This window comes from Fulmarus glacialis, unplaced genomic scaffold (assembly GCF_000690835.1).
Source record: "Fulmarus glacialis isolate BGI_N327 unplaced genomic scaffold, ASM69083v1 scaffold39493, whole genome shotgun sequence".
Taxonomy (NCBI): domain Eukaryota; kingdom Metazoa; phylum Chordata; class Aves; order Procellariiformes; family Procellariidae; genus Fulmarus; species Fulmarus glacialis.
The window spans coordinates 602-14,058 of record NW_009204308.1 but is presented as its reverse complement, the minus strand read 5'-3'; the positions used below and the strand labels follow the sequence as shown (position 1 = coordinate 14,058).

Here is a 13,457-nt window from a genome sequence, read left to right as displayed (position 1 = left end):
TCTCATCCTCACTGCCCCCACCCCTTTCCCCCCAACGCCTTCAGCCCACTCTCCCCCCATCACACACAGCAAGAGGATGTTCTAGCTGGGAATCCGCTGATAGAAGTAGATGTAGCCCAGGTCCTTGGGGGGCTTCTCAGAAGCACAGACTTTCTGGTCGTTGTAGATCACCCACCTGCAACAGGCAGAAGGGGAGCTCAGGGATGCCGTTCTGTGGCTAAGACACGACTTGATTCCCCTCCCCTGCTCTCACCCTCCAGCCCCCCAAGATCTCTGAAGAAACAGGGGAGGACAGTGATTTAAAGCTGTACCTCAGAGTCCCCTTACGCTGTGAACATCCCTCTTACCTGCCATCTTTCTTGATGTGACAAACATAGTGTCCACACATAGTTGAAGTGCCCATGTGGCTGATGAAGGCAAACAGCTGATATTCTTGAGAGGAGAAGGGAAGAGAGGAGTGATCAGAGAAAGAAAGGCATCTTACCCCGAAACACCCTGTGCAAGGCCCTCTCTAGAAAAGGATCCCCGAAGGAAGCTCTGCTGGGTAATAATTTAGAAGTGAATCTCCATCAAGCGTGACTGTGAGGATTTGGTCTGAAGGTCAAACGTGCAGGGAAACAGGAGATGGTAACTGCCACTTTGCCTTCTCTCTTCCAACTGTTTATTTGGCCCACAGGTGCCGCGTGGGCAACGGCAGAGATTTCCCCTCCCTATGGCACCCAGCAGCATTGGCACCGCTTCTGCACAGAGACTGGAACCCGGTTTTTCAATGGGAGCCTGAAGAACAGAAAAGCCTCCCGGGATGACTGGGAAAAAGCAGCACAGCCCTTCCCCTCTTTCACTTGATGACGCTTCCTCTGCCTCTCTCTTGCTGGCTTTCAGGTAATCCCCAGCCTGAAGGGTCTAGACCCTACTTTGCCATCCCTCTCCTTTTCCTCCCTGCTTCCACCTCAACAACCAGACCAGCTCCGTTGCAGCTGCTGCTGCTGCTGTGGTACTGCATGGGTTAGGGAGGATGAAGCCATGTTGAGTTTGCACCCCAAAATCCACATTCCTCCTGCTTGGAACTCACTTCCAGGCCCATCGCGTACTTTAGGACCCACAGGGACAGATTCAGAGATGGACTCAGCTGCCGAGCGCCCCTCTGAGATATCCATAGCAGCTTCTGCATCAAGGTCATCAATGTGACTAAAGATCCAATCCACAGCACGCTCCAGACTGTTGTTCTGGAAGAAGAGAAGACTGTGAAGTTGGGGATATCCTGTTCCTGAGAACATCCTTTCACTCTGACATTACCAAGTCTCTCACCGTGGCTCTAAGCGCTTTCATAGCCTGGTCCCGGGAGAAGCCCATGGAGACGATGGTAGCCACACTGTCTTCTGAAGGAGGGTCTGGGCAGGCAATAGTTGACCCTGGTCCACTGGATCCAGGGAGAACTAACGGGTTAGCAAAGTCTGCAGCAGAAAACAGAAAACAGAAAACAGCTCTGAGCAGTTAGATCTCTCCAAAAGGGATACAAGTCTGAGGTCCCAACTACTTCAGTTTTCCACTGTGGTAGTGGGACAGGAAGTACAATGGCCCAGATGCAATAAGCTTCAGCATGGCCATGTAGTCTCATACCTGGATCATCCATATGTGACATGACCCAGTTCATGGCAGCCTCAACCCCGCTGTTCCCTGTGTAATACACGGCTTTGCGGCAGGCATCCATGGGAAAGCCCATCTCCACTAGCTGGATAATCACTGACTCATCCAACATGGGTGCTGTGGGAAGACAGAGATTAGAGCCACCCACTCCCACCCAGCCCTGCCTGCTCCGTTTTGTGCAGTGTCACACAGCCCCCCAAGCCACCATTTCCTGGCTTCGTTTCACTCAAGTTCTGTCTCTCTGCTCTTGTCATCCTTTGCTACCTTTCCTCTTCAGAAGTGCAGTCTCACACACAGGCACCCCAGGGAACAAAAGGATTCAACTCATGAACTCAGGAGCACTGGCTCTTCCCTACCCTCCAAACCCTACCTCCCACTGCATTTTGTGAAAATAAAATACCTCTACCAGTTAAATCTTGTATAAACCCCAGCACTGCCCCCTCTAAATGCACTGGACATGCTACCTCCCCATCTTCCATAGAACAGGAATCAACAAACTCCCTTGCACAACACCCTTGCATAACAGGCATGCAAGGGAGGCAGCCGGCATTCGCTGACAGAGGGACAGGGGAAGTCTGAGCAGGTGGAAGCCGCTAGCACGGGAGACAAGACAAGGAAAGGAAGGAAATGAGTCAGGCATCAGGAAGAGAGGAGGAGAATCACTAACATGTCGGAGAGGAGAAGTGAGGGGAGCAGAAGGAGTCGTCGTCCTCGTTGCCATAGAACCCCAGGCTACCTTTGGGCTCGTCTGGTGTCACCAGTGGGGGTGCGATGTCTGGCATTTCTTCTTCTCCATCTTGCAGCCCTGTTCCCTGCAGTGCAGAGATATCCAGCTCCTCTGGCATTTCAATAGAGACATCTGCAAGATACAGTCTTGGTCAGCCTCTCCATAGGGGCAGAAACAAAGGACTCGGTTGGGAGACCTAGAAGGGTAAGTCCCTGGGAATGCAATACGCTACAGGCTGCAGTTCCTTTTGGGGTAGTTACTTTCCTCTTTGCAGCAATGACCACAATACCCATATATGACTCCCAATACCTATATGCTCTGTACTTCTCATCCTTCTTACCAAGCTTTTTGGGCACCCAGTCCAGACCGAAAGTGAATTTCTTGATCTGGATCACCAGATAATCCGGGAAAGAGGCGAACCGTGTTGTTCTGAAAGAGATAAATAATGCTTTTAAATACTTTGGCAGCAATGATTGAGGGCACCTATCTGGTTCAAGAAATCAATGAGTAGGGTGGAGGCATGTCCTAAGGGGGGATACACAGCTCTCCTATGCGGAGCTTAAAGCTCCTGAAACACAGAACCATTTCTAAAGCAGATTCTCTGACAAGATGAGACGGAGTGCAACATTCACAAAATCTTGGGGGATGAGGAAAAATAGTACATGTTCTCTACCGTCCAATCCTGTATTTTACAAGCCTCCTCAGATTTTAGTATTTAATTAATAGTCTAACCCTTAAGGAATGTAGAGGAAATAACATCTTTTATTAGACCAACAGATACAGCCGCAGCTTTCAAGCACAAGAGCACTTCAGATACAAAGCAGAAGCAGTGAATTTGATTGAACATTATTTAGTTAGACAATTTGAGAGAGAGGGTGTCTGGAATCTATGAAACAGAGGGGAATGTTACTGAAGGGAGAAACAGTAATAAGAGAGACAGATACTTACTATCGGAGGATAACTGTAACATGCCGTAAAATTAATTTAAGCAATGGTATATATTCAATGCTAATTCTTACCAAGTGTTTGAACACAACTCACTACTTAAAAGCAAAACAAAATGTTACTTTTCAATGTGATTGCGTTACTGACTGTTCGTTTATAGTAGCTATTGCTTAATAAAAGAGTATTTGTTAGAAAAACACTTCCAATTCTTTGAGGACTACTCTTTCATTGCAGAAGAACAGTCAGTAGCATCACAGCAGGAAGCTGCTTAGGTTTTTAATCTTCTCACTACACCTTTGCACCACTGCATGTGCTGCAGGCAGTGAGACAAATTAAAGCTGTTTTTTAAACCTTGCTATTAGCATTTAAGTTAGCATTCTTTAAAATAACTCACACATCTGTTACACTCAGTGTTTTGCTCAAACTTTAATAGCTAAAAACTTCCTTTAAAGAAATTTTAGAGACCATGCAAGACCAGTGTTGCCATACTATCAGTACTGATTTTAAAGCTAAATTTTGAATTTAGAATAAAAGCTGCTAGTTTTCTGGAATATTGCTGTAGTTTCATAGCCCCTCAGCAACTGAAATCTGATGGTAAGGATTTCACTAGCACTGCTATTCTGCCCACTCTAATTCCTTGGGGGCAATCACTTCAGCACTGACAGACTGGTTCCCCCTCTGCTTCAATGTTTCATGGGCCCAGGGTGTGGAGGACTACAAAGCGTTGGTAACGCTTCTTCCCCAAGCAACTAAAAGAAGTCCCCAAAGATGCAGCTATTGCCAGTTTATCATAGTCTATCTGGTAACTCACACACACTCACTTGAGAGCCACAGACTTGGCCTGCAAGGCTGTGCTCCAGAAATCATCCACCTGCTCTGGAGCTCCATAGGCCTCTAGGCAGGAGCTGAAAGGCACCTTGGCTCGCACCAGCTCAGGCAGTGGCTGCTTCTCCTCCTCTGCCTGCCGCTTCTTCTCCTCATATTCCAGTAGTTCATCTAGAGAATAAAGCAGAGGAGTCAAGGACCGCTTCTAGGTACCTACAAAACAACCGGTGTAAGCTACACCCAGAGGCAGAATTGGCCTATAGATACACGCCACCAAGAACGGAGCACAAAGTAGACAATGTCTTCCAGATCACTGTTCCGCTACTGCAGTCCCGTTTTGCTGTTGAATCACAGCCCAGCTTGTGGTGTCGGAGGGAAAGGTTCTAGAGGGGACATCACCGTGTCACACCACCTCTGAAGAAATCAGCCCGATCCCACAAAAGCAGGTCAAGGATCGATCTGGCTTCCGAATTGGCAAAGCCAGTCCTTGAGGAAGTCCTTTTCTTATTTAAGGAGTTCTGTAATGAAAGTACAATATCCAAACACAATGTTTGCTGCTGTTCTGGCCTTGGCACGTTACTGACCTTTGTTGAGTGCAGCATCCATGGGCACAGGCAGCTGCATGATATAGTCCACACGCTGGGTATATTTCACCTTTTCTGTGGCCAGGCACTTCAGCTTCTCCTCCACCAGAAAACGGAAGACCTCATTAGGGTTCTCCGAGCTGCGGCAGTTCCTCTGAAGAAGGAGAGATTAGAAGGATAGATGTAACATCAGAACGGCAGAAATAAGTATCTGCAGTAGCAGCAGTTCCACACAGGACATGGCTAAAGAGTATTCACTTCTGTACCCAGTCCACCCGAAAAGACAGCAGAGTAAACTAGAGCCAACTTCTGTACCTTGCTCCTAAAGAAGACAATTTACATCTCCAGCTGTGCCATTCCCAAAAGAGATTCCTCCAAGGAATCAGTCCCGAAAACACGGCAAGCATCTCTCCTTCTCTGCCCCCGCAGGTGCTAGCTGGCCCATTTCCCTGTGTTCTCTCCCTCTCTCTGCTCCAATTGCCAGCTTCTCACCTCCACTCCTCACCCCCTGCTGTGGGGAGAATACAAAGCTGGGCTTTTCCATGATTTGACAGATAGACTCAACCATTACCTCCACCATGTTGATGAAATGCAGAAAGAATTCCTGGGCATCCTGCTGTCGGTTAGTGGAAAATTCTGGGTGTCCCTTTCCAATGAGGGACTTAAACATGCGTGGAGCAATGCCATTTTGCATACCCTGCAAATAACAAGGTGGAAGAGGAAGGTGGTCATAATTTGCTAAGCATGTGTCCTGGCATGTAGCACTCTACTCTTAGCCATGCTTTTCTTCAGGTCACAGGACCCTGGAACAATCCCAAGGACATGTCTTCAGAAAGGGTTCTCTCTCCATGCCCCTGTAACACACACAATGCCTCACGCAACACTCACATCATGAGGTTGCCGTATGCAAGTCTCACCTTCTGATCGGGCTGCTGTTCCCCATCTGCAGAAGCTGGCTTTGAATACTCCCCAGAAAGCAGTCCATGGCCCAGTTTGGCTCTGGAATGATGAAGAAGTCACTGTTAGTATCAAAAAGATTTCCGCAATCCCACATACTCCAGGAGCCACATGAACTCATCCAGCTTTAACACTGCCATGGACTGTCAATCTCAGAGAGATAAGCCTTCTCTGCTGCACCAGCCAAGGTCATGTTATCTTGGTCTGCTCTCATGAGACATCATTGACTTGAAAGTTACTAGGACTTCTGGGCATCAGTCTCAACCATTGCTTGCACAGTGGGGAGAACATAAAGGAACAGCTTCCTTTTCCCCACAGAAGGGCAGCTGGTGCTGAGCCATACAGCAGCTGCGTAACAGCCAAACTAAGCTGCAGCCTGACATGAGTAAAGCAGCAGTGTATCTAACTGACTGTGCAGGAGACAACAGGGCAGAGTGAAATTGTCTGAGCCAGAAATAGCATTGCTGTGAGCAGACTGATCACATTTTCCCAGGGGAAAGATCAAGAATGACTGCATGAGGCATTTAATGGACAACAGTGACATTCAGCGATTTCCTCCTATGCTCAGACTCTCCTACTATTCCACTTCACTCCAGTCCCTCCCCATCACTGTTGCCATTTGTCTGGAACCAAACCCTACCGATTCCTCCCTTTGCCCAGGCAAAAATCTTTCTGGCTCTCTCAACTTAATCCCCTCCCCAGTGAACACCTCACCCCAGGCTGTCAAAATTTAGAATCCGCTGAACTCCCTTCCACAAATGCCTCCTTCCATTCCTCCACCCCAAACCTCCATATACTGCTTTGCTGGTTTAGAGCAGATGTAGCACAGAATTCATGTATTTAAAATGCAACACCCTCCCAAATCTCGTGTTCCTTCTTCTGTATATTCTCCTGCTATTGCTCACACAATACCTCTTGCAGGAAGCCTTTTTAAGCATTATCCACTGAGAAGAAAGTTGCCTAAATCTATGTATTTCTCTGCTCTTAGCCATCTCCCTCCACTGCAGAGAGCAAGCACCTTTTTGCTGTTACGCAGATAGAATATGCCTACCGGAAATCCCCCCGTGGTACTGCGTTCCCCAAATAATAAATTTAAGAGCCTCCCATGAACACTGAGGTGCACTCTGTCCTCTGCACCTAGGGCATTCAGCTGAACTGTCTTGGCTTAGATCCTTATTGATCACTGAGGACCAGCATCTCTGCTGATGGACATAGAAACAGAGAGGCGAGGCTTGAGGGAGAAACCTGCAGCAAAGCACACTGTAGCAGCGCAGAGGGGACGCACCGAGGCAGCCTCAGCCTTCCTTCTCTCACCAAAACACTACGTACACTTGTGTGCTGAAGTCCTGTGTGGGGTCCGAAGGTGCACTTTGGAATATCTTCTCCAGCTTGTCCACATACCTGCAAAGCAAGACGGAGCAATCTAAGGGACATACAGGTTCACCTAGTAAAGACACAGTTCTGAGCCTGATTACTGTAACAGAAGCTCCCAGCTCTAGGAGACCTTTGTACTGATCCCAGGGGATCCCAGGCTAATGGAAAGGAGTGATTAAGCTCACTTACTTTCTCTGGAAGTCTGGGATACTGAACAGCACCTGCATCACAGAATTGAGGTAGCAACTGTTGCCCAGGTTACGGATACCAGTGTACCCAGGCCCATAGAGGGGCTTGAGCTGCACGCCAGACTCCTGGATGAGCTCCCACTCCCCAATGCGCTGGTTCATGTCTATTTCCAGTTCTGTCATTGTTTTGTCTGTCTGTGGAGGGAAAGAACAGGAAAAATCTCAAAGAAGACTCAAGGTGTGAAAAGTGCGATGCTGGAGAGAAACATAGAATCAAATCCATTCTGTTTTATTAAATTAGAAGAGGAGAAAGATACAAGAATTGTTTTCAAATATCTGGATACCTGGGACAGAAAGAGGAGTGACAAGAAACACGGGAGAAATCTGAACCATCCCCTGTAAAAAGGCATGGAAATCGCACACTAACACTGAATCTAGGGAACAAAGCCCAGTGCTTGGGAACCTCCCTGCCCACAGTACTGACACAGAACCCCAAGGAAATAAACGCGAGTGACAGGAAAGAAAGGCAAAAAAGGCAATGAAAGAAGAGAGGCAGACGAGACAACTCTCTGCCCGACAAAAAACAGGGTTTCTTGACCAGGAATGGTTCTGCATAGCCACAGAGAGCTGGGATCCAGCTAAGACACCTCAGAGTTGCTTCGCTCCCCCTCTGGGCCTATGGAGGATCACTCTTCCCCTCCTCACCTTCTGCATTTTGAGCATGTCAATCCCAAAGTGAGCAAGGTGTTCTGCCAGGTTGGGATCCAACACCATGTCATCCTCGTCGTAGGAGTAGACATCTATGCAGGAACACAGAGGAAAAGGAGAGACTTATAATGGCCTGTCATCTAACATTCACTGCTGGATGAAGAGAACAGAGTGCTCAGAACTGGGAGTTTTGACAAACTGAGCAGTTGCGGTTTCTCTCCTTTCTCAGGAGAGTAGCATGACAAGACAGAATATTGAGGTTCCTCCAAAACATGTGACAAGACAACTTTGTCATTGATTAAGGTACAGAGGTACATGTATGTCTGGAGTGAGGAAAGTGGGTTACTGTGCCATATACTCTCTACTCAGGCTTTGCACACAAAATTCCACATCCCACCACAGAAAATAAGATGGCAACCTGGATAACTATTCTAAAACCCTCCAAATTACAAGGGAGGGGAAGAGGAAAGCAAGGTGTTATCAGCTGGTTCTTTGTCTGCCACAAGAAGCAGGCCAGAGTGGGAAAGTCCATGATACCATAACACTGAATGTTCCAGGTCATAAGATGGGCAACACCAGCCTAATTCCTGGAAATCTTCCCTGACTTCCCTTGTCAGAGACCACAGTCAGCCTGAGTGATGCCTGGCGTCTATAACCCTCACAGGATCCCCCTCCTCACCAGCCCCATCAGGAGTAATTGTTCCCAGTTTCACAGCCAGTGGGTAGCCAGTTTCCCGATAATGCTCAACCGCATGATTGTTGCCACCACTGCCATCAAAATAGCGCCGACCACAGAGGATGGCTCCATCGGTCATGTTCAGCCACAGGTTCTCCCTCATGTCACACTTGCTGCACTTCCAGCCACTATTGACAAGGAACAGAGAAAATTAGGGTGGAAACCTTTGGGTTCTACCTCCTAAGCCTTCTCCATTAATACCCACTGACCATAGTATAAGCAATCTCCTTCCTCTTGTACTTCAGAACACTGAGCATCCTGAAATACCTTAGTTTGCCATTTCCCCTGAATTTACTATGACAAGGCACACTCAGAGACTCGCAAAAGAAGTCTCACCTGCTGCTGCAGTCCAGGACAGAAGAAGGTGATGGGGGTGGGGCTGGAATACAGAGCAACACAGCTAGTTTCAGTACTATGCTTACCACGGTGGGATGCGGACGTCATTCTGAAGTTGGTGCAGGGAAAAAGCGTGTTTGGATACACGCCGAACCTCCCCATCCCAAGCCTGTACCTCCTGCTTCCGTGAGGCTGAATCTGCTGTCAGGATGGCCTCAACTGCACTGGCAATCTGGAATTAGGACAGCAGGAGAAAAAATGAAGGGCACAAGGAGAAAAGCTTCCAGTGCCACGACACTCCACGTTTAGGCTCAGGTCGGCAAGTCAGCTGTGCTAGGGCAGCATTCAGGAGCCTCAGTCACAAGCCAGGGCTCCATAACGTATAGCACTGTATAAGTGTAGAACAACCCTGCTTACTCCAAGCTGAGGCTTCACAGCAGCTCTGCACGATCCCTTTTACAGGACAGCGGTTCCTTCTCTGTAATGGTGCGTTTCCTCCTTACCGAGAGAAAACACAGCCCTCCACCCAAACATACCCTGTCTCTGACCATGTCTGGTAGTCCCTCCAGGCCATCACGAGGAATATCCAAATGCTCTGGGAAAATTACTATTTTTACATCTTCGTCATATTCAAACTTTTCCTCTGTGATGTCAAATCCACCTTCTACACCTACAGGGAGAAAAAACATTGCGGTAACAGGTAAAACTAAATAGCTTCCGAGGCGTCTTTGCCCATAGCTCACATGAAATAAGGCCCCACGATTAAGGCAAAGCTCTAGATCAACGATCCACAATCCTTCTTCTATTTCTGGATCCCAAAGTTTCTGCTGGAGGTGTGGACTTCACAGGAGCAAATATAAGCCTAGCGACAATAGGTTTGCTTTTTCCAGCTCTTTTTAGAGATGCTTAGAAGGAATCTCCAGACCCTGACTACAACCAGAAAAAAGACCTGCTCTAGAGAGACAGTCGCCAGAACAGAGCCATGATAAAGCACTGCTGTTCATCCTTCACAGTATATCCAAGATGATGAATGGAGATGTGCATAAAGAGATCATATTCTAACCCTGTTCAAAAGTCTAGTCTACCAGCATCTTTAAGGAGCATGGGTCCGCTTCTTGCCTTTTCCAGGAAGGACAGCTCAGAGTCCCGAACTTAAGCGAGGAGAACGAGTTGTTCCTCTGGAACCAGAACATGCAGAATTACAGAAAAAGTCTTAGGAAAGGTATAGAGCTAGTAGTTTCTCATGCCCACCTAGCCATGCTTTCCAGAGGTTGCAACTGAAATGGGAGTTCCATACATAACAGGTTATTTGCCAGTTGTCAAGAGTCATGATGGACGGTCATCAAAAAGTAACATTTGCAGTGGAGGGAACAGTTTCTGATTCTATGTAGGTACTCAGGAAAAAACCTTGGCCTTTCCTGTTCTCCAAGCGTTGACACCTTACATCCCAGAAGGAAACAGGCAGAAGACATCTTGCTTACTACCAGCCTTAACCCCCTATGTTTTTTTTTAACTGAATTTCCTTTATTTTTTAAAAAATGGCGTGCTGTGACTGCAATAGATCTCTGCAACAGATCTCTGAAGATCTGTTGCTGCAACAAATCTCTGAAGGGAATACGAGTTTTTGCTGTTTAATGCCTCAGCCTCAAGAAACTGTGTGACACAGTTCTGATAACATTACTGCTTTTAGTTAAAACACCGACAAAAATACCCAGTTCCCACAGTATCTCCTGCAACTCCCCCCTCAAATACCTACATTTTTTAGACTATGCACAAACTGCCATGTATGAATGCAGATGCTGCAAGCCTGAGTGATTTTAGAAATACCTGAAAACAGTCAACAGCATCATGCAACAACATACCCAGATAATCCTCTTCCACGCCTCTTCAGCACAGCCCAGAGAGATCTCCTGTCACCACTTCATAGAGTAAAGCAATACACAATCCCTCAGGGTATTACACAATTCCTGAACTCTAAACAAACTAAAACAGACTGGTGAGGTCCCCTCGGGTGGTTATGTGAACCTTCTAGGCTCCAGATGAGGAAGAGGGTCTTCAGCCAGCAGACTGCCTCCTAGCCCTTTTTCCCCCACATACAGCTAACAGCTTGCCATGAGGTACACTGCTTCCCTCTCCACCATCATATCTAAGCACCAGAAACTCCAAAAGTCATTCAACCAACATGCGGGCATGGGAGGCAAGCACTATAGATTTTTTTTCCCATGGAGAGGGAAGCTGAGGTACAGAGAGATCAAGGGCTACATTTTGCAGCCATTGCTCCTAAATCTTTCTAGTACTTTAAAAAAATCTCCCATGTCAGGAATAGCTAAATCACCACAGTTTAGTTAAAAAAGAGGAAAAAAAAAACCTCTCCTGGATTTAAGATCCCTGCCTCACAGGGCTAATACTTTCTTTTATTCTTTCCTGCTCCATTCATGCCACTAAGCTGTTAATCACAGCAGCTGTTTGCTGACCCAGTGACAACACTTGTCTCAAGACCTTTGTAAAATTGAGTATGCAGAAATAACTCATAATGCAGACTGGGCTTCATCTCTCCAAAAGCAGCATAATCACATACATAAAAGTACTGGCTATCTGAAGAAACGTAGATTCTAGTCTCAATTTTGTTAGAAGTGACCTCTGGGACTCCCTTCACCTCACAATAAAAACAGGGAGCAGCTGAAAGCCTTAATGTTGGTGTTTGCATTGTGGCAGCAGTGGAGTCACCAGGCATCTGCTACACAATGACACAGCCAGGGAAAAAGTGAGCAAAAAGCAAGATGTGCATGGTCCAGGTTCTGGATTTCCCTCTAGTGGTCAGCTTCCAGCAAGCCAAGAACCTGTTACTGCTAAAAAATGTTCCTATCCTCTGCTTTATGAATCTCCATAATGGTTCAGAAATTACTAGCTGAGACTGCTCCAAATAAGCAGCATCTTCACTGATTGCCATGATAGCCTTTGCAGTCGGTGCAAGAGAGTAATGGAACACCAGCCCCGTTCTTCGGAAAAAGGGCTTGTTTTTAATATTTTAATGTTCACATGTATTTTCTCCAGTATCAGCCTCGTATTTCAAAGAACTATCGAGCCAAAAGTGTTAATACAGCATTTACCAGTAATTTCTTCCCCATCTATATAAATAACACTAGTTCAATTTCTTAGAAGTTTAAAAAATAGGTTTTCTATCAGAAACCTCAAACTTACTTTTCTCAGACTTACACATTTTATCAAACTTACTTCAGCCCTACACTGGATGCATCCATATAAAGCAACAGCCCCACACTGGTTATCCCCACACCAAGCTGAGCCAGGCATACAGAGTTAAGAGAGGATGCAAAACATATTTATCTACAGAAAACACAATGCAACTTTGAACACAGAACGAAACTACCATCTCAACAACTGTTTTGCAGTAATTGCCCACCTAAGACACACTAGAAAACATGAAGCTTGAATTCTGTCAGGGATACTAGCTTCAACTAGCCCAGAAGAAGATAGGCAAAAGAGATGTGCCACGAAGCCAGGCAGCCCCAGAGGACTGGTCCAAAACAACAAGGACGATAAGGCACACAAGTGCTTTCTTACCAATAGCCAAGCGAGTTGGTTTCTTCCTTGGAGGATCTCCAGCACTGGAGTTGGTGTCTTCTTCCTTCTACCGCATTGAGAAGAAATAGGGAAATAGAGTTAGGGGGACGGGCAAGCTGTGGCAAGCCTTAAGGATTGAAATTAAGCTACTCTGAAAGCAGAAAGAGGCCAGGAAGAAATAGCATGGGCAATCCATACCACAATTCCACGTAAGCTGAGCTGAAGAACTGGTGTACCTCAATTCACCAAGAAAAACATCAGTTATATTTGAGGAGAGAAAACTCTGTCTCTGATTGAATACAGAGACATAGCCCAGCTCTCAATTTCAAAACAGGTTTATTTGTATTTATTTTTATTTTTTACCGGTTTACGTGTTCTTTTGAGGTGTAGGTAGACCCGCTGGCCTGTTTTCTGATAGTGCTTTTCCACATACTGCTTCCCAAAGCCCAGGAACGTGTTCATGCAGATATACAAGCCGCCATCTGACTCCTGGAAGGAAGGAGAGAGAAAAACTGAAGGGAGGTGGTAAAGAATTGCTAGGACAGGCACAGACTTACCTCTAGGAACACTATTCATTACTCATTAAACCATGGCTATAGCTTATTCCTACATACCAACCACTTAGCAGCTAGTTGAAAATAAGATGGCAAGCCCCAGCCTGGCTGCCCCAGTACAGGTACTCCTGTTAAGACGATGTATTTGAAAACCTATTTGCCTGTTCATTTAGGGCAGGATGCTACTGAGTCAGAAAAGCCCGAGCTTCCTCAGAATCTCACCTCACAAAAGGCCCTTAGCATGCAGAGTTCACACGTTCGGAGCATGGTACACTCATTACCAACAAAACCGTG

At 46.6% G+C, this 13,457-nt stretch overlaps 1 protein-coding gene across 2 annotated transcripts; it reads right to left on the bottom strand.

Moving 5' to 3' along the window:
• Positions 1–5: 5 nt before the first annotated feature.
• On the bottom strand, positions 6–13,110 carry USP5 (ubiquitin specific peptidase 5 (isopeptidase T)). Of its 2 annotated transcripts, none has more exons than XM_009574943.1 (19): positions 12,973–13,110; positions 12,610–12,676; positions 9,564–9,697; positions 9,114–9,259; positions 8,635–8,819; positions 7,953–8,047; positions 7,249–7,442; positions 7,015–7,086; positions 5,646–5,727; positions 5,300–5,425; positions 4,729–4,882; positions 4,141–4,315; positions 2,715–2,803; positions 2,315–2,506; positions 1,621–1,764; positions 1,309–1,454; positions 1,073–1,226; positions 348–432; positions 6–175 (listed from the first exon to the last, which is right to left on the bottom strand). In XM_009574943.1, exons 1-19 carry the CDS (start codon positions 13,069–13,071, stop codon positions 82–84), a joined length of 2,433 nt encoding a protein of 810 aa, XP_009573238.1. In that variant the 5' UTR covers positions 13,072–13,110; the 3' UTR covers positions 6–81. The 2 variants fall into 2 exon arrangements, with proteins under 2 accessions (XP_009573238.1, XP_009573240.1); XM_009574945.1 differs by having other exon boundaries at positions 2,384–2,506.
• Between the last annotated feature and the right edge of the window lie 347 nt (positions 13,111–13,457).

Coding starts and splice junctions, on each gene's coding strand:
- USP5 (XM_009574943.1), bottom strand. CDS start 13,071: ATGAACACGTTCCTGGGCTTTGGGAAGCAGTATGTGGAAAAGCACTAT. Junction 12,677..12,972: donor TCAAAAGAACACGTAAACCG/GTAAAAAATAAA, acceptor TCAATGCGGTAG/AAGGAAGAAGACACCAACTC. Junction 1,765..2,314: donor TCACTTCTCCTCTCCGACAT/GTTAGTGATTCT, acceptor GTCTTCCCACAG/CACCCATGTTGGATGAGTCA.